At 41.3% G+C, this 20,151-nt stretch overlaps 2 protein-coding genes across 4 annotated transcripts in view; one reads left to right on the top strand and one right to left on the bottom strand.

Moving 5' to 3' along the window:
* Positions 1 to 5,833, top strand: part of LOC139545547 (BICD family-like cargo adapter 1) — a 34,412-nt gene extending 28,579 nt beyond the window's left edge. Inside the window, exons 11-12 of one of the 2 annotated variants that reach the window (XR_011669086.1) lie at positions 196 to 308; positions 624 to 731. Coding sequence is in view for 1 of the 2 variants with exons in the window: in XM_071353450.1 (XP_071209551.1) it covers positions 624 to 800 (177 nt within the window). In the remaining variant the exon portion in view is untranslated. Of the gene's footprint in view, positions 1 to 195; positions 309 to 623 lie in introns of both variants that reach the window. The other variant, XM_071353450.1, reaches the window with a different exon arrangement.
* A 1,282-nt stretch (positions 5,834 to 7,115) lies between these two features.
* On the bottom strand, positions 7,116 to 18,567 carry LOC139545548 (ras-related protein Rab-35-like). 2 transcript variants are annotated; one of them, XM_071353452.1, is made up of 6 exons: positions 18,124 to 18,567; positions 14,325 to 14,375; positions 14,040 to 14,163; positions 9,880 to 10,004; positions 9,384 to 9,508; positions 7,116 to 9,208 (listed from the first exon to the last, which is right to left on the bottom strand). In XM_071353452.1, the coding sequence occupies exons 1-6, from the start codon at positions 18,173 to 18,175 to the stop codon at positions 9,080 to 9,082; spliced, it is 606 nt and encodes a 201-aa protein (XP_071209553.1). In that variant the 5' UTR covers positions 18,176 to 18,567; the 3' UTR covers positions 7,116 to 9,079. The 2 variants fall into 2 exon arrangements, with proteins under 2 accessions (XP_071209553.1, XP_071209552.1); XM_071353451.1 differs by having other exon boundaries at positions 18,079 to 18,519.
* Positions 18,568 to 20,151: the final 1,584 nt, after the last annotated feature.

Below are 20,151 nucleotides of genomic sequence, written 5' to 3'. Positions count from 1 at the left end.
TGTCTAAGGAACTAATACACTCCTCAATGAAACCTCAATGAGTTTCAACCATGGGTTTTCATTGAACATTCTGCAAACAATTAAGCAAGTAGGACGAGTAGCTAGCTAACTAAATTGAGGACTCAGTGTATGACTTTCCCTTCCCATCCTCACCCGTAACTAGCAGCTCTTTCCTCTCTCTTTCCCTGGCTGCAGTTTGCATCCTCAGGGCTCTTTACTGTGTGGCTCTTGTGGTTTCTGATCTAGTGGCCTTTCTCAGCTTCCGTACCACCCTTTCTCCCCTGTGGTACCCCCCTCCTGCCTTAGAGGTGAGCCTAGGTGTGCCATCTCGGCCTGATCCTGTCCTGTGCTCTTCCACTCTTCCATGCCATGCTGAGCCATTCCATGCCATGGCCTGCTGAATCAACAGAAATGCGCTCACCCATTCTAATCCATTTGATCACCCAAAACCAGCCACTTCCATGCCAATCTGTCACACCTTCCTTCTGCCTTCTGTTTCTCTTCTCTAAAAACCCTTGTCCTCTTTAACATCCCCTCACATTCCCTTTATCTCTCTATCGCTCTACTGTGCTCACACCCTCTCTCTCTCTGTCACTCATTCATTCTGTCTTTCTCTCTCTTAGGATGATATGCACAGTATGATTGATCAGCAGCTCATGGAAAAGCACCAGGAGGAGTGGAGGGTGACCCCCTACTCCCTCGCTGGGTCCTCCGGGGGCCCCTCCGGCCAGTCCTCCAGACGAGCCCATCGCCTCTCCGATGGAGACAAGCGGCTCTTTTCCTTCTTCAAAAAGAACTGAGCGCCTCTGGACTGGCCCGAGTAAGCAAGAGAGAGAGAAAAATAATAATTCAAATAGAGTGCAGATGTAGAGAAAATAAAGGCAAAGACTGAGTGGCAGTGAAACACACTATCAGACGGGGGGGGGGGGGGGCTAAAGAGGTTCAAGGGTCATTTTGCACTTTATCTGTCCCATCATGTCCTACCTTAAAGATGTTGAAACAGAGAGTTAAGGCACTTAAAGAAGGAGTGAGCAACACTGTTAGGGCTCACTCACACCAGTAGTGCTTTCTGGCCGAGAGTACTTGGCACCTCTGAACGTAATTTGAGAACCGAGTGCTCACCGATTTTACATGTGGAAAATGTCGGCAGTCAGACGTCTATAGCGGGTGGTCCCTAAAACACAGTGCACTGAACGATCAACAGATGAACGCTAGATCCACATTAGATCCACATTCAGTGTGATGTGTGTGAGTGTTTACACATCCAGAGGTCTTGGCTCCCATCCCATAAACACCCATTGGGCTTAAATATATTTCAAAGAGGCCGGTTCCCCAGTAGTGCCTCCCAGTGTCTCTACCCCACTTCCAAAGCCCCAGACTGGGAGTGTATGTATGCAGTAGGGCTGGCTCCTGTGCCCTGCCACATGCCAAGGTGTCTGGGGAGAGGGTGTTCAATACGGGACTCACCAAGGCGTTGGGGTGGAGGGATTAGGACAGTGGGACAGGGATCTGGGTAAGGGAACATTAATTGAGGGATAAGAACCAGCCTCTGGTTGGGAAGCAGCATTGTTGCAGCTAACTCCGACATGTTCTCAGCTTTATTCATATATTCAGGGATTTACAGAGGCCTTATTCCCAATCAATCCAATAGATGGATTTCTTTCGGTTGGTATGCACTTTACAATTATGGTCGTGCCATAGCATTGGTTAATAGAGTTAACACAACACACCAAATGTCCATCCTTGAATATCAGTGAAGTCTAAATGTATAGATCAAGCCACAGTAAATCCATAAACATAGCACTTTATGCATATCAATCATAAGTTTACATCAGATACTCAATACTGACTGAGCAACCAGTGCATGACCAAGGGAGAGTTACATTTACCAAGCACTGAATGTATGAAAACCAGCCTATCTAAAGTGATTATAGGACTGTTTCAGGTCAATGGACATTTCTACACAGGCCTCTTGTTAGTCTCTGACGTCTGAATAAATCTCTGGGCCGCTGGCGTTGGCTGCAGCCTCTATCCAGGTGGACTTTTTCTACAGTTAGAATGTCACGTTTTGCATACGTTTGACGTACAAAAAGTATTTTCAAACATTGTCTGTACAATGGCCATCATCATGTATATTCCTCCTAGCTGACCAAATACTCCGAACTGTTTACATTAGCTTGAGAAAGGAGAAGTCTAAACGGTCTCTCAATACGTCTGCAGTGCCTAACTTTGGCAAGTCAAAGGCATCCATATTGTGCTACAGTTAATTGTCAAATTACCATTAATTGGAACACAAATGTAGATGATATTGATTTAGTAACCTACTCAGTCAGGTACCACCAATCCAGTTTCACAGGAAAACCTATTGACAGGGCCTACAGAGTGCTTTAGCTATAGTAACACAGTAATATAGAAGGTCTACTGCCATTCCCATTGGTTCAAAGTTTATGATAGTGGACACTTCATTTTCAAGCTTCCATAAAGACCAGACAAACAGTCACCTCCAAAATGATTGGCACCCTTGATAAAGATGAGCAAAAAATACAGTATAAAATAAATAATACAAAAATTGTATGCTCAATAAATGTGAAAAATATATTATTTTGTAGTAATACAATTGCTTAGGAAAAAAATATTTTTCAACAAGTAATTAACAAAAAATCTCAAAAAGATAGGTGTCGAAATTATTAGCACTATTTTCAATACGTTGTGCACCCTCTTGTGAGGATAACAGCACTTATCCTTTTTCTATAATATTTTATGAGACCATTCCTCCATACAGGATCATTCCAGAACCTTGAAAGATTCATCCACATTTTACAGTAGGTACGAGGTTCTTTTCTGCATATGCATCCTTCATTCGAGGCCAAACCCACCACTGGTGTGCGTGGCCAAAGAGCTCTGTTTTAATCTCATTCGACCATAGCACCCGGTTCCTATTCAAGTGCCAATGCCATTTAACAAACTCCAGGCATTTGCTATTGTTGGTTGCTCTCAATAAAGGAGGTGGCGTTTAATTGTATATTTGGAGACTTGGTGACCCCAAGACGCGACCAAGTTCGGTCATTCTCCAACTGTGGCCTTTGGACTTTTTTGTTGCCTCCCGAACCATCTTCCTCAATGTGCGTAGTACAAGATACACTTGGGTCTTACCAGGCAAGTTTACCACTGTTCCAGTGGTTTTAAACGTATTCATTGTGTCCATAATAGTGGTAAGTGGTATAGTGGAGTTTTCAGTAGTTTTTTTGTACCATTGCCTGATTTATGAAAGTCAACAGCCATTTGCCTTTCCTCGTGGTGATGGATGACAAAGGGATTTTACATGTTTGTTACCTCATTTTTCTACCCCAGTGAAACAGGAAGCCATGGAAGGCCACAACACAGTTCCTTTAACTGAGATTAACTTAAACAAGTAGAATGCTAATGCAATCTTTAGGGGTGCCAATAATTTTGACATACCTTTTTTTTTTTTTTTTTTACTTGTTAAACAAAATCTCTTTCCTTGAGCAATATTGTATTAGTATGTTCCTTTTTTGCATACAATATAGCTTGGTATTTGTATTATTTATACATGTTTTTTGCTCATCTTTATCAAAGGTGCCAATCATTTTGGAGGTGACTGTATCTGTGACTCCATATTTGTAGTGTGTGTAGATAAATGTGATGCGTCCGAACCGTCATGGCGTGTTTAAGAATGAGACTGGCACAGTCCTCTGACCTCTGTCTATGTATGGAAAGTCATATCTGGAGCACCTGAGCAAACCTATGCAGATATCTTCTCGCCATCTCAGTTGGTAAGGTTGTTGGTTAGGATCAACCCAAAGAATTATTATTTTTAAAGAGTTGAGAGTAGGTTTGGATGAAATCAATATATTTATAAATGCATACCTTTTTCAATGGAAATCTCGTATTTTTTTGTTTAAAAAACTATAATTGTTCATGTATTTGTATTTTGTGTTTTGAGTGTTTACATACAAATTGGGATCTCTGCGAAAAGGGAGAGGAGGGGTGATGTGGAGGGTGAAGATTATAAGTTCTACATGTGACTGTTCAGTTCTGTCTTTGTAATAAGTAATTCTAACTTTCACGTAATTCACTGAATGTTGTTGAAGTTTGAGTTATACTCAAGTCTACCGATGTTTGATTCAGAGATGTTCAATTCGAATTGAGAGCAGTCAATTCAGGAGGTAAACTACAATTCCAATTAAATAATCAAAAAAAGGGCAGTTATTTTCAATGACTTCTCAATAAACTGAAAAAAAGTTGAGGCTATTTATTTCAAAAGTTTTTACATTTAAGAATTTGCAATTCAAATCACTTCCTGAATTGACTACCTTCGATTTGAATTGAGCCCAGCCAGGCTGCAAAAACAAACTCATTATCTAGTTAAAAGAGCGAGGTCTGCCTTTCTGTCTGTTGTCTAAGCAAGTGTGGGTCGGGGCAGGGGTCCAGGTGGGTCGTTAGCTTACATTTTTTGTGCATTGCATAATTATTATAAATTATATTTTATATATATACATTTTCAGGAATGGAAAAACACTTTCAGTGTCAACTTTAACAACTACAACCAAATAGAAAGTACGTAGAAAAGATAAGGGACCTATATATTTTTTAATAATAGTCTATAGTCTTTGAGAACTTGGAATCAACAAAATTAAAGCCCCCATTGATTTTGTTATAATGTTTGAGCATATGAACACAGCATTAGCCATGTCAAAATGTGTAGAAATGCAGAAGATTTGCATTAACTGCAAAACATTTCTCTCAGCTCCATGGCAAAATGTATAGAATTGCAGAAAGATTGGCTTTAAAACAGCAATATTTGATTCAGCTCCATGAAGAATTGCAGGAAATTAGTTTTAAAATGGCATTTTATTTCAGCTCCATGGCAAGATGTATAGAATTGCAGGAAATTTGGTCTGTGTATGTTTTTGCACCGCTCAACCCTTATGGTGGGTCGCGACTCAAAAGACACCTCAATTAGTGGGTCATGAAGTAAAAACGTTTGGGAATCCGTGTCTAAGCAGCTGTGGTGTTGTATTGATCTGAGAGGATGGTTAAGTGGGTCTAACACCAGGAGCCAGTCAGCTCTGATAGGTACTGACTAGCTGCATGATTATAGTGGATATTAAGCCAACCACACACAGTTAGACTGCAGCCTCAGAACTGAGTGATGAGAAGTTATTCTGCATGCTAAGTTAGGGTTGGTTGAACATGGATCAAACATGAACTTATATTACGAACGGGATCAAACAACACTTATGACCAGAATGTAAGTTTTCTCATATCCTTGTCTTTTTGGAGAGAAAAACAAAATTCTGTAGTAATGTAACAGGCCAGAGGTCTTGAACTCAGCCTCATGGCCTGTTGTCACCAGAGGGGTATACTACAAAATAAGTTCTATGGCTTAGGCAGCTAATTTGGCAAACAAATATTCTGAAATAACTCAAACGAAAAATAGAAAGATGACCATAAAATGGGCACAGTCTAATTAACTTAACCAAAAACACATATCTAAGATTTGCTTTCTTAATGGAGCAGAAAATCAATAGTTTTATTTCTGGTTGTTTATCAAAGTTAGTTGGTCAATTCATGAATCCTTCTTTGTAGTATAGACCTCTGGTGTTCCTGGGCGTGGCCTCTGGTAGAAAAGTTTGGCCGTTCTGGTCATTCAGAGGGGATACGTTCAAGAGCTCTGGCCTGCTAGTTACTTACATCCATGTTATAGTTTTTTCAGTTTAATGTTATGTACTCTTCATGTATATGTTATGTCCAAAATTACTGTCAATTGTATTGTTTTAATTTTCTATTTGAATACTCTTTTTAAAGTGTGTCTCCTGTCCTCAATCTTACTGTTAATCAGCCTGAATGCTGCGGGAAGAGTTGTTCTCCTGCGTTGAGTGTTTGTGTGTCTGTGTGTGCACGTTGTGTAAAAAGCAGACATTCCATGGAGTGTGTCACCTGCTTGTCCTTATGGGTCATGTTCTTTGGAATTTCACTTCATCTCAGTGTTTGTCCTTTTTCATTTACCAATGACAAACATTGTTTGGGTTGCCAAACTATTTGGAACCTTTGAAAATAAGGCATTGACCATGGTCATTTGGGGGAGTTAATGTGGGAATCTGTGGGTCTTGGTATGGATTATTTTTGTATCAGTACACCCATTTCCCCCCTGACTCACCACCATAGGGTAAGAAACATAGCGTTCTGTCAACCTCATTATTGGACAAGCTTCAATAATGACACCGTTGCCATTTAGCCTTCATAAATTAATGTGGTACTGAACTTAAACAGCTGCCCCTTTCTCTCCTGACACATTAAAGCTTTTTCTGTAATGGAAAGGGACTATATACCCTGCTCCAGTCAATTGAATATGGATAATGCACACTGTTGTAAGAGTAATATTTATAAGGTCATTAAATAAGATGGCGACTTTAATGTAGTCTTGACACTAAAAGGCACGATCTCAGATCACAAGTGAACTTAGAAACAAAGACAGTTTGAAATGGTAAGTGAGAATGACAGCTATGTGATTTGACACAGGTTACATATGCTTAAGTATATATGCATTTACGCATTAATATGCATACTCGTTCACATATTGTACATATGAAATGACAAACTAGTTTATCTATATCGATGAGAATTTCATAAAGAGGTACATAATGTTTATTATGGGGCTGGAAATGTAAAAGAGTATGGTTTTATATTCATAGCAAATTACTATTTTTAGTATTGGGGATAAAATATCCAAAACACTAACTCAGAATGGATTTTTGTAACAATTATTCTATATGTGGGGGCCACTGTGAAAAAAATACATGGGGACAGAAAGAAAGTATCTTGGTAGAGTTACTACTTACTTTGGCTTCTCTCCATGTATTGAGAAAAACACCTTGCCGTCTATGGACAAAACACCATTTACCATGCCACTCATATTCTAAGTAAATGAATGATCTAACTGAGTATAGTAGTTTCCTTGTGGTCAACAACAATAAAACAGCTTTAAGACACATTCAAGTGGCACAATTCCTCCATAGTTTTATTCACAAAAAGCAAGAAGTTCAAAACAAATCAAGGCCAAGCTTCAAATCATTGACAAAAGACAGCAGTCGTTATGTGTCAAATATTTATTTTAAAACGTTTATTGATTAAATTCATGTAGGGAAATTGAATAGTACATCTCTTTTCTCCAGTGTACAGCCAACCACTGCTGATAAGTGTGTTTCAACCATAGCACACGAGGCATGTCAATACATGCACAGTTGCAAATGTGTATGTTCTATATACTGAATAAACACATATTTTTTATATACACAATGAATAGAAATCATACAGTCAGATTTGATACCATTTCTCCACTGCCTGGCATGTGTCACCCAACGCTCAGGTTATGGCACTGTCATGTGCCCCACCCCAATGGTTGTCTGGTTAGGGTCACAGATTTCCCAGCTCCACATCATGACCACCTCAGCTATCCTCAAGCAGAGGAATAGGTATTCGGGGCCCGGATGTGTGTAGGAGAGGGCTGAGGCCAGGGATTCCATTTCTCCATCACTAATGGTCCCCCATAGCAGACCCAGAGAGGAACACTCAAGCGGAACACTGGATAGTAACACTTCAGTTGAATGGGTAACCAGATTGTGACAAGTCCTAGATAAAAACATGACACGACCAGGCATAAACGTGTTAACAGTTCAGAATATCTTGCAAGCTGAAAGTCCTGGACAATTTATGAATACTACATGCATGTCAGATAACATATACATACCCCTTCAAACAAAGTGTTTTGTGTTAAACACACATGGCTAACCAGTTTGCAACAGTACAGGGTTAGTGCACTGACTCCCATTTCCTGTCAACACAGTCCTGGCATAAACCAAATTCACCCTGTAATGATGATAAAGACGTCCAATATCATTACAATGCCCCACAAGTGACCAAAGCTAAGGGGGTTGAATCCATAGCTGTGAAGAGGTGCTGATATGAGGGTGTTTGGTGCATGGGAATAGGGAGGCCTGCAGCTGAAGTGTGGTTAGAGAGAGCAGCGCTGGGCTCCCCCCCCGCCGCCCAAGAGTTACCCAGGCCTTAACCCAAAACGACTACGCCCAGTGGGCCTCTATCACAACAGTCCAACAGGGAGAGCCAAAGAACTCACTTTTCATTCACATCACATATTGGCAGTATCATTGTTTAAAAAAAAAAAAAAGTGGAAGATTTTCTTTTAAAAGCAAACTTAGTGCACAATAAGACTGCAATGAGTGGTAGATGGCAGAGCATTGTGTCCCCCGGGCCATGGGAGTGGTTCACTGCTCTGAACAGGTCGTTGGCTGATCGATCAACATTACTATAGGACAAAGGGGAGGAGAAAAAGCTTGGCAAAAAAAATGTGAAAAAATAAACTAAGAAGATAGTCACCAATTCTGTCCATTGTATTGGTTGCTAAAGGGTGCCCATCAATCATCATTTTTCCCCCATTAAGTAAAAAACAAATTAGTTCATGATCAGTTGGTGTGAACCGTGGTAAATAAAGGTGTCTGAAAAGTCAACATAAAAATGTACAAAAGGTTGTGAATCCCTTCCCTCATACCCCATCCAGTTTTTCATTTAGACCCGTTCCAACAACCGACACCCACTGCCCCCACCCCAAAAAAAATGTATCATCCGAAAAAGTGAGTCCTCCTCTTTAGGTGCAGAGTTTCACTTGGCTCGTAATGTCCCGTGTGAAGTGGAATGACAAGGAGAAAATAGATACGGATGTAAGAATATTTGTATACGCATATAGAAATCAGAGCATTATGGCCGTCAGTTTTCAGCTTGCAGATCCTTCAAGAAAGGAGGATCTCTTAAATATTGCCCATCTGCTGAATTCCAAATAAAATTTGATCTGACTAATATAATCTGTACATTTTTAGTTAAGTCTCCATGATTTGTTTGTTCGTTCAAAGGGGACCGTTTTAATAAATTTTTTTCATTGTATATTTATTAAATCTATCTTAATTTAGATGCTTGGAGTCCCATCCCGTGTGCCGTCTCTGAGGCAGACGCTGGTGGTCTTTGTGATTGGGGTTTGAGTTCGCTAGCAGCACTTTTTCTTTCGTTTACTGTTCTTGGAGAGTTTGACCACGTCGTTCTGTTGCTGCTGCTGCTGCTTGGCCAGCACCTCCTTCTTGGCTCTTAGCACTAACTCTGTGATGCAGTTAAACATCTGTGGGGAAAAGACAAAAAAAACATGGTGAACACAATCAACTAACATTTTTAGGATGAGAGCTTGTTTTCTTTCCCTCCACTAAAAGCAACAAACTCGCCTTCAAGCCCATGTCCCATGAACAACTCCACCCCTTCAACTTTCCACTACTTATACCAGAGGACCCCTGACCCACCTCTTCAACATTGATGTTCTCTTTTGCACTTGTCTCAAAGAGGTTGATGCTCATCTGCTCTGCAAACTTCTGTGCATCAGTCGTCTCCACCACCTTTGAGTTGGGATCGTCGTTCTTGTTTCCCACTGAGGAAGAATACGAATAGGAAGACCATTTGAGCTTTCTCAACTCCAAGTAGGGACTATAAAGTCTGTTTTATTACTTCCCAGATTCCAGTGAGCATTTCCAAAAATTTTCCAACATTTTTTTACTCTGAAAATGATGCAGAAAGTAAGAGAACCACGTGAACCCCCACACATGCAGACAGGGTGAAACGTGCAAATTGATAAATTTTTCTAATTACTTTTAAAAAACGAGTTAATGTTCTACTAAGTTAATCATATCTTTGAATATTTTGTTTTAATGTCTGGATGGATTTCATAAGGCCTTGCAAGGGTCCCTGATGCAACAACACTGCACTGGGTAAAGGTCATTGAAACAGGTGGACTGGACTCACCTAATATTCGACACACATCATCACAGTTCTGGTTGATTTCATGTAGCCATCGTTTCACATTGACAAAGGACTCGGCACTCGTGACATCATATACCACTATGACCCCATGCGTTCCCCTGTAGTATCTGGAGAGAAAGAGAGAGAGAGAAAGAGGTCAGCATTTTGACACATTTCATGTCCACTAGGGGGAGCCCAACTCAAAGAGAACTGCCAGAATAAAGGAAACACTTGAATAAATGACAGATAAAGTATATTGAAAGCAAGTTCTTCCACACAGCTGTGGTTCCTGAGCTAATTAAGCAATTAGCATCATCATGTTCAGGGTAATGTATAAAAGATTGCCCAGTTGCCCATCATTTTGCCTAGACGAGATCTCAAAGAAGCATAGGGTGTGTGTCACCAGTTCAACCCAATTGAACACTTATGGGAGATTCTGGAGCGACGCCTGAGACAGCATTTTCCACCACCACTTTATGATGGTATTTCCTTTATTTTGGCAGTTACCTGTATTACAAACACACATGAGATTTTCAATCAATCCCAACAAACTGATGTTAACAAAGCCTGCTTGAAGGACTACCCATTCTCACATGAAGTAGAAATGCTTCCTTTTGATCCCATAGACCAGGGTTCCCCTCAGTAGATGGCCCGCGGGACATATTCAGTGATTTGTTCTTGAACATAAGACTATAAATCACCAGTAAATGAATTCAGTGATTTTAATATAGGAAATCTGTTCAAGTATTCCCACGCATAAATAGAGAGACATATGTGATCATATCCCAATGTAATCTATGTTTGAAATTATTCAGTTTTTTGTCAAATACTACTTCTGTTATTGCGGTCAATTTGCAGTATACAAATGATTTATATCCATGTTCCAGCCCATGACCATCCGCTGAAGGAACTAATCGTCCCACGGCTGAATGGAATTGGGGATAGACGCAGACCTGTTACAATAAATGGCACAATATAACAATAATCTATTTCCTTTCGTCGCCCTCTAACAGCCAACATGAACTGAAAGCCTATTACATATACACCAACTCCACATGCTGCTTGGAGTTCAATAATCCCTATTAGTGTCCTGAAATCATGAGAGCAGGAAGGGGTGTGTCTGAGGCAGGGTAGGGCAGCGGTCGGCAGGAAACCAGAGCTGATGCTTATCACAGGAATATGACAGAGAGATATACATGGAGGGGAAAGGCAGACATGCAAGTAGAGGACAGCCACAGTATTCATGAAAACCTGCCCCCCCCCCCCCACAATGTCTGAAAAGTAGGCCACAAAGAGAGGGGGCTGCCCCCCTCGGACTGCAGTGCACCACACACACACACACAATATACAGCTTTCAAAGGGGTGTGTGTGTGTGTGTGTGTGTGTGTGTGTGTGTGTTTGCATTGGCCAGACAGAAGCTTCATCTGTCACACACAGCCCAGCAGTAACGGACCAGTCAGCGGGGCGTTCTGCACAGATGAATGGAGAACCAGAAACACGCAACAGGCACAGGGGCAGTTCCTCCACCACACACAGGCTGCTGTCCACTACAAAGACATATATTCAGACAGACATATGGCAGCTATGGACTGTGACTGACAGACATAAGGCTAAACACACCCTGGCTGGGCTGACCACTGAAATGCACTTAGGCCTAATGAGGCACCATGCCACTACTTCTCCACAATTAACAATCAGCAAAAAACAACCCAGCAGCACTCGCTACCTCTCTCCTCACACAGCCAGCCAGGTTTCCAGACACACTGACTGCATTCTGTAGACTTGTAGGAGGTTTACCACAGGAAAACCAGCAGCTCTGTTTGAGGGTAATTCGGCATATTTTCCAGAGGGTTTTGAGAAAAAATAAGAAAAAAAGAAGAAAAAAAATCTCTCAAAACCTTTGATTTTTTTGAGTGAATGGCGGCAAGGTTTCTACTTTCTCCACTCTTTCATAGTCCCAGGCAATCAAAGCCAAACAGTGTCAAAGGTCTGTACAGTCCTCGTCAAAGTCCAAAGGGGTGAATAGTTTTTAGACGCTGTGCTGTCCATGTCAAACTGAGAGTAGTGTGAGTCAGATGGTTGTAAGGTGCTGTAATGAGGACTAGCTCACAGACCTTTAGTCCACCTTCCTGAGTGACGGCATTCTTGTTCAGAAACACAGACTACTCATCACTACGAGAGGTTGAACGTTTAAATCGGCATGGCCGATTTTATTAGGACCAATTTCAAGTTCATAGCAATCGGTAATTGTCATTTTTGGACGCCGATTATGGCCGATTACATTGCACTCCACGAGGAGACTGAGTGGCAGGCAGACCACCTGTTATGCGAGTGCAGCAAGGAGCCAAGGTAAATTGCTAGCTAGCATTAAACTTATATTATAAAAAACAATCAATCTTAACATAATCACTAGTTAACTACACATGGTTGATGATATTACTAGTTTAACTAGTTTGTCCTGCGTTGCAAATAATCAATGCGGTGCCTGTTAGTTTATCATCGAATCACAGCCTACTTCGCCAAACGGGTGATGATTTAACAAGCGCACTCGCGAAAAAAAGCACTGTCGTTGCACCAATGTACATAAACATCAATGCCTTTCTTAAAAATCAATACACAAGTATATTTTTTAAAACCTGCACCCGTTTGATAAAATACGGAACGGTTCCGTATTTCACTGAAAGAATAAACGTTTTGTTTTCGAAATGATAGTTTCCGGATTTTTACCATATTAATGACCTAGGGCTCGTATTTCTGTGTGTTTATTATATTATTATTAAGTCTATGATTTGATATAGCAGTCTGACTGAGCTGTGGATGGCAGCAGCATGCTCGTAAGCATTCATTCAAACAGCACTTTTCTGTGTTTGCCAGCAGCTCTTCGCAATGTTTGAAGCACAGCGCTGTTTATGACTTCAAGCTAATCAATTCCCGATATTAGGCTGGCAATACTATAGTGCCTAGAAGAACATCCAATAGTCAAAGGTATATGAAATACAAATGGTATAGAGAAATAGTCCTATAATTCTTATAATAACTACAACCTAAAACTTCTTAGCTGGGAATATTGAAGACTCATGTTAAAAGGAACCACCAGCTTTCATATGTTCTCATGTTCTGAGCAAGGAACATATTAAACATGAGCTTTTTACATGGCACATATTGCACTTTTACTTTCTTCTCCAACACTGTTTTTGCATTATTTAAACCAAATTGAACACGTTTCATTATTTATTTGAGACTAAATTGATGTATTATATTAAGTAAAAATTTTTAAAAGTGTTCATTCAGTATTGTTGTAATTGTCATTATTATTATAAAAAAAGAAATATCGTCCGATTAATCGGTATCGGCTTTTTTTGGTCCATTTTTTTTATTTATTTTAATTTTAAATTGGCGTTGAAAAATCATAATCGGTCGACCTCTAATCACTACACCTATTTCTCATGACAGAGAGGAGAATGACTGGGCACACTCATCCACTTCAGCTTAGAAAGTCCTCACTTGAGAGAAGATACCAGCCATAGTTCAAAAACGTATATGAATTCAGAGAGGAATGTCTTCCAATTCTGTTTTTGCTTGTAATTTGTGTCCACAATTGAAAAAAAAGGCAATGACGTGACCATATTCCACTTGGCACATTACAAGAAAAAAAAGATGCATTTGACAGCCAGCTAAATACCGGTGTCCCAAGAAACCCAGACTCCACACTGCACAGGAGTAATTATCTGTCAAACATGCAGCCAAGGTACACAACGGATAGAAAATGTGAACATTTGGAGAGTGACGGCAAGGACAAGGAAAAAATGAAATTCCATTGGTACAAATTAAGTAAATATAACAAGGTGAAGCAAATCAATGGGGATGACACCCAAGTGAGAGAGGCATTGAGCTCCAATCTTTACAGTCCTATAATTCTGTATGACTAAAACATGCCTGTTACTAAAATGTGTAATTAGGCTCTGTGGAGAATTCCATCAGTTTCCAAAAAGAGCACAGGTGTTATTTTAAATGTCTTGCTCAACATATCTTAAAAAGTTGGCATCGTAAAATATCCCCTGAATATCAGTTGACATGTTAGAATGTTGCATGGTCAATGGGGCATGTGTGAGTCTTGCTAACAGCCCAGTGTGAAAGTGAGCGTTGCCTCTTCCTGTACTTACGTGGAGGTGATGGTGCGGAAGCGCTCCTGTCCTGCCGTATCCCAGATCTGCAGCTTCACCTTCTCCCCATTGATCACCACTGTCCGGATCTTGAAGTCCACTCCAATCGTGGTGATGTAACTACCTGCAAACACACACACAAAAAACAGGTTATGAGACCCAGTGTTTGATTTGCAAGGCAAGTACTCACTGTACACAGTGCAAGTTGGACAGTTGTTCAAATTCAACAGACCAAATGACTCATAACCTGCTAGGGGGGGGGTTAGGAGTAACATTTACTCTTACCTGAAAATGTGTTGTCTGCAAACCGCAGGAGGAGACTGCTCTTCCCCACTCCTGAAAAGGACAGGTTGAGTCAGGTTAAAAAGGCTTACAACAAGCTAGGCAGGAGATGTGATTTCTTACCACCCTTTAATTATGACAGTTAGGCTACACAGAGGTTTCTAGAAGTAAGCTCATTTGAAAGAAGATTTTGATTTATCTAAGTTTGGGTTGTTTTGTAAAGAGTTCAGATTTCCACAGCTCTTTTTCTCTAATCATAAAATGGCCAGGAAGAATAACAGAGGTACATAACCACCTACAACTAGGCTGGTGTGTCTCCTGACCTCTTTGGTATAGGTAAATTAGCACAGTCAGACAGCCAGCCCTTGACAGCAGGCACTCAGACAAATACATGTTATCTACTGTAGCCTTGTATAAAGACAGTGATAGCTGAACTCTGCATTACCTTTAGTAGGTTAAAAATCACAATAACACAGAGGTATAGTTTTGATACAAATGATGCAGGTCAGGTACAGACCATAACATCCCGGGACGGTTTCGCTAATAACTTTGTATTGTCAACCAATAAGCAATGAGATAACACATTCAGCGAAATCCCCAAGAGGCACAGACAGGTGGGCTAGTTAACCGTCAGGTGAGTTGGCAAAACTGTCAGAGTTGAATTGTGAGTCCAGGAGGAGGGACTAACAGCTCAGATCAGTTGCTAGCGGAAGGTAATGTGATCGTGTCTGGCTGCGGGTGATTGGTCCCGAGTTAAAAGCCCATCAGAAAACAAATCCCTCTGATCGCTCTCTGGAGTTTCATTCGTTCACCAGACTCAACATTACAGGCAGCTACAAGAAACAGAGATAGTGTCCTATATGCGGGTGGAATATAATTTAAACAACACTGTCACCTGTCAGGCCACTAACAACCACATCAAAGACAAGTACAACTCTCATAAGCCTAACATTCACACAGAGAGCATCTGGGGAATCCCAGGGCTCTACTGCATCACACATTCCTCCCTGTTGATGTCCAATCAGGGGGATAATAAGAGTTCAGTCATGCTCTTCCAGCTACCCAGACAAAGCAGAACCAGATCACCATATAGGCTATGTCATTATCATCTTTTAAAAATCAGGCCGTTGTATGCCAGGAAAACCATTCTTTGTTTTGAATGATGGACTGGACAGCCTAGTCAGTCAGTAGGGCCGGGACGATACCCGTATTGCGATACTCGTTAGTATCATGGCAAGGGAACAAAACACAAAGCGGATTTAACTTCTTTAAGAAAACAGCCTTAATGTTGGAAACAAATCATTAGGTTGTCGTCCAGAGTCACATTTATTTGTTTTCCAAGCTAAAGCACACAATATTTTCCATACAGCAGGTTGTTATAGGACCAAAGAGTTATCTGCTTCGTGTTGCCATGGAAAAAATATATCGCAATACTGGTATCGTCCCGGCCTCATCAATCAGTCTTGATAACAGGGAATCATAATCAATGACTGAGTGAGTCGAGAAGAAACCCGTTGAAGCTCTGGTACCTGGCATGTCCACATCTGGTCTGACTGGTAAAACATCCCTCAGTGATACTTGGAAAGACTTATCAGTGCAGCCCTGTCTTTGAAGGAGTACTTAAGCAGTCATATTAGGTACCTGTGGTGAAGATATAGGCCATTGCCTGCTCACTTGTAAAAACGACTGTCCAGGGCAATAAGCAAAAGCCACAAAATACAGTACATGTTATTCAAATCCCCAGTACTATATTTAGGCCAGGTAACAAAGGTGAAGCACAGTAGCCTGGGTGGGTGCTAGTTGGTTTCTGCTTTGTTGTTGTCATGGAAAACACCAGCTACAGGTGAGGTGGAACTCTGTCAGTCCAAATACTGGTTTTCCTTGACCAATTACCTGCCGAAGGACCAAGAGGTGCAGAAAGGGACCATTGATCAGAGCTCCTAAACCCTGTATGTCAGATCTATCTGGGCAGCAATTTAATGTTTAGGCTCTCTGTCTGAGACAAGGGGGGGTCAGGACTCTCATTTGAGCATTGGTTTCAATCTTCCCTGAATCTCACAACAGCGGTACCAATACTGGTTCCAGACTGCAGCCAAGGGGACACAGCACCCTGTGTGTCTGTGGTAGTAAAAGGGCTGCTGTCTTGCCCACTATTGTGATCAGCCAGCTGATGGGATAGTGCCAGGACTGGGAGTGTCAATGGCTGAAAGGATCTTTGGAAATGCAATGTTGCTTGTAGATGTATGTTTTCACATGAATTTTTTATTTTTTTTATTTTTCCGTTATTTTACCAGGTAAGTTGACTGAGAACACGTTCTCATTTGCAGCAACGACCTGGGGAATAGTTACAGGGGAGAGGAGGGGGATGAATGAGCCAATTGTAAACTGGGGATGATTAGGTGACCGTGATGGTTGAGGGCCAGATTGGGAATTTAGCCAGGACACCGGGGTTAACACCCCTACTCTTACAATAAGTGCCATGGGATCTTTAATGACCTCAGAGAGTCAGGACACCCGTTTAACGTCCCATCCGAAAGACGGCACCCTACACAGAGCAGTGTCCCCAATCACTGCCCTCGGGCATTGGGATCTTTTGTTTAGACCAGAGGAAAGAGTGCCTCCTACTGGCCCTCCAACACCACTTCCAGCAGCATCTGGTCTCCCATCCAGGGACTGACCAGGACCAACCCTGCTTAGCTTCAGAAGCAAGCCAGCAGTGGTATGCAGGGTGGTATGCTGCTGGCACTGCTGCTGGCACTAATGCAGCAGTCTCTAGAATTAAAATAAACATGAGGTGGAAAAAACTGCAAATGTATTATGGAATTCAATCACTTAGTTGGATCTTGATAGTAAACCATTTAAATTCCTTCCTTATTGGTCTACTAACGTTAGGCCCTAGGGCAGAGATATTCAACTCTTAACCATCAGGCTCCACACCGTGTAGGGTTTCTGTTCTACTTGATAATTAATTGCACCCACATGATGTTCCCGGTCTAAATAAGTCCCTGATTCGAGGGGAACAATTAAAAAACGCAGTGGAACTGGCTTCGAGGTCCAGAGTTGAGTTTGAGGGCCCTATGCTAGGGGATCATCTAGAAATCATTCAGGGCTCATTGTAAACAACTCTGCGCTTGATGCAATCAGTATCACATAGATATTGCTAGTTTGTCATAGTTAACATTCCTTCACACAGGGAACACGCTGCTGAAATGTTTTTTTTTTCTTCTAACTAACGTTACATTGACAAACCACCTAACGTAAACTAGCCAGCTCACAGCAGGATAACACCAGAGTAGCTGGTTGTCAACTCAAGGGAGGCTAGCTTTCTACCTAGTCGTTAGCTAGCTCCTGGGCTAACAAAAAAAAATAGGATCCAATAGCTAACGTTGACTGGCAAGTTAGCTAGCAAGCTAACAACACTTGGCAAGTTGTAAGAAATAAGTCAAATGTTCAGCTACAATATACATACTTGCAACGCCATAATAGCAAGTTAGTAAAATATTCCGCTAAATAACAGAAATACCTTAAAATGGATGGAATTCGTCCCAGTGTGGCAGTACTAGACGCTATCGTGCAATATCTGGCCTGATCGGCTGACATGCCCAGCGATGCACACCTCAGCGCAAGTGTCACCGCTCTCTCCCCAAAATATTTCTGTGCATTTTTAAAACTACACATAGTGACGTTCACTTAAACATGAGTCCAAAATCACGCTAGGAACCTCGACCTACTTTTCTGCGACTCATTGTGTAAATACCTGGAGAGGCCCATTTCCCGTTACGCATCCCCGGTATTCGCTTACCACTGTCACCGATGATGAGCAGCTTGAATAGGTAATCGTAGTCCCTGGCCATGCCGGTAGTTGGTGGGTTACCCCCGCCTTTTGCCGTTTACTATGCTCTTCTTATCGACTTGCTGTCCGAACCCTTGGCTTGTCGTACACAAGCACTACCCCCAATATGAATTAGAATGATTACCCCCCCTATGCCCAATTGCTAGCCCCCAAGCCGGCGGCTTTTTTCTCGGGGATTCGAGGTGTCAGCAATACTTTCCCTACGCTACAAATAGCCGGAACTCAGTTTCCTTGTCTGGTGGTGGCTGCACCCAACCCTTACGCGACCCAGAATCACTGCGCAGACGCACGACAAAGTCTTGGGCCCATTGATGCAGGGTGCTGTTGACTTCAGGTTGGCAGCTTTCAATTTGTTCCCGAATAACTCACTGATATAAAGACAGATTCAGATTGGATATTCGTTCTGTAGTTTTCCTTACTTCCACCAACAGCAATTAGGGACCGTCAACATAGTGACAAATCATATTTTTCAAATTTCAATAGCTCTTTAACCATTACTCCTAAAACTGGTTCTAGCTAACCCGATGGCATAGACACACTTTTTCTTTGCACTATATTAAATTATTCATTTAAATTTTTGAAATTCAATAGCACCTTGGTCATGTGACCCACACACCTCAAACAAGGTTCATAATGCACACTTAATGGGCCTACACATTGCACACCCTTTTGTTTGTCCATTTACATCTCATGAGATTTTACATACATTTTTTAAAGTTTCAAACTTCAATAGCTCCTTAGTCTTATGATCTACAACCCTCAAATTACTTTCAGAATATCCACTGAGTAGCCTTATATGTAGCACAACCTTTTGTTTGTCCATTTTAATCTCAGGTGATTTTACAATCAATTTCAATTGAATCAATTTTTCTTTGTTTTGAATTTCAATAGCTCTCCGGTCATGTGACCTAAAACCCTCAACTGCTGTCAGAATATCCACTGACAAGATTTATATATTCCACACCCTTTTGTTTGTCCATTTGCATCTCATGAGATTTTACATGACGTTTTCAAACTTAAAAATTTCAATAGCTACTTGGTCATGTGACCTACTGGACTCAAACAAGGTTCAGAATGTCCACTGACTACCCTTCTATATTGCACACCCTTTAGTTTGTCAATTTTCATCTCACACGATTTTACATTAATTTAGTCAACTTTAGAAGTTCAATAGCTCCTTGGTCATGTGACCTACTGACCTCAAACACGGTTCAGAATGTACACTCAGTGGGCCTACACATTTCACATCCTTTAGTTTGTCCATTTCCCTCACATGATTTTACATGAATTTTTTAAATTTCCATATGGCAAATGGATGGCTCCTTACTAGACGTCCGCGGGTGTTATTAAAATAGGCCGACGGCCTCAGGTCGCCCCCCAAGGCCTGGTCTTCCGGGAAGTCAAAAAATAACTGGGGTCATCAGGGAGAGGTCAGGGTGAATAAGCTAGAGTTATTCTAGTTGCACCCGCCGGTTTATACAGTTTGACAGATCAGAGTTTCTCCCTAAGGATAACATGGGTTTACAGGTTGTGCTCTAACTCTGCTTCTGTGCAGGCAATTTTCTAAATTCCTTTTGCCACATGTTCAGGGTCACCTGTACTTCTACAGATATCAACATGAAAAGATTGAATGGCCCCCTTCATATCCTAAAGGGGAAGTATGAACTTTACCATCAAATAGGACTGAAATCAACAAATTGGCAGGCTGAAATCATCACAGAAAGGGAAACAAATGGCATCACCATAATCGTGTGAGATGAAAATGGACAAACTAAAGGGTGTGCAATGTGTAGGCCCACTGAGTGTACATTCTGAACCTAGTCGGTCAGTAGGTCACATGATCAAGGAGCTATTGAAATGAGAAAGTTTGAAAAATTCATGTAAAATCGTGTGAGATGAAAAAGGACACATTAAAGGGTGTGCAATATAGAAGGGTAGTCAGTGGACATTCTGAACCTTGTTTGAGTCCAGTAGGTC

The sequence above is a fragment of the Salvelinus alpinus genome, chromosome 19 (genome assembly GCF_045679555.1).
Source record: "Salvelinus alpinus chromosome 19, SLU_Salpinus.1, whole genome shotgun sequence".
In the NCBI taxonomy this organism is placed as follows: domain Eukaryota; kingdom Metazoa; phylum Chordata; class Actinopteri; order Salmoniformes; family Salmonidae; genus Salvelinus; species Salvelinus alpinus.
The sequence above is the reverse complement of the archived record's forward strand: the minus strand, read 5'-3'. Positions and strand labels throughout refer to the sequence as shown.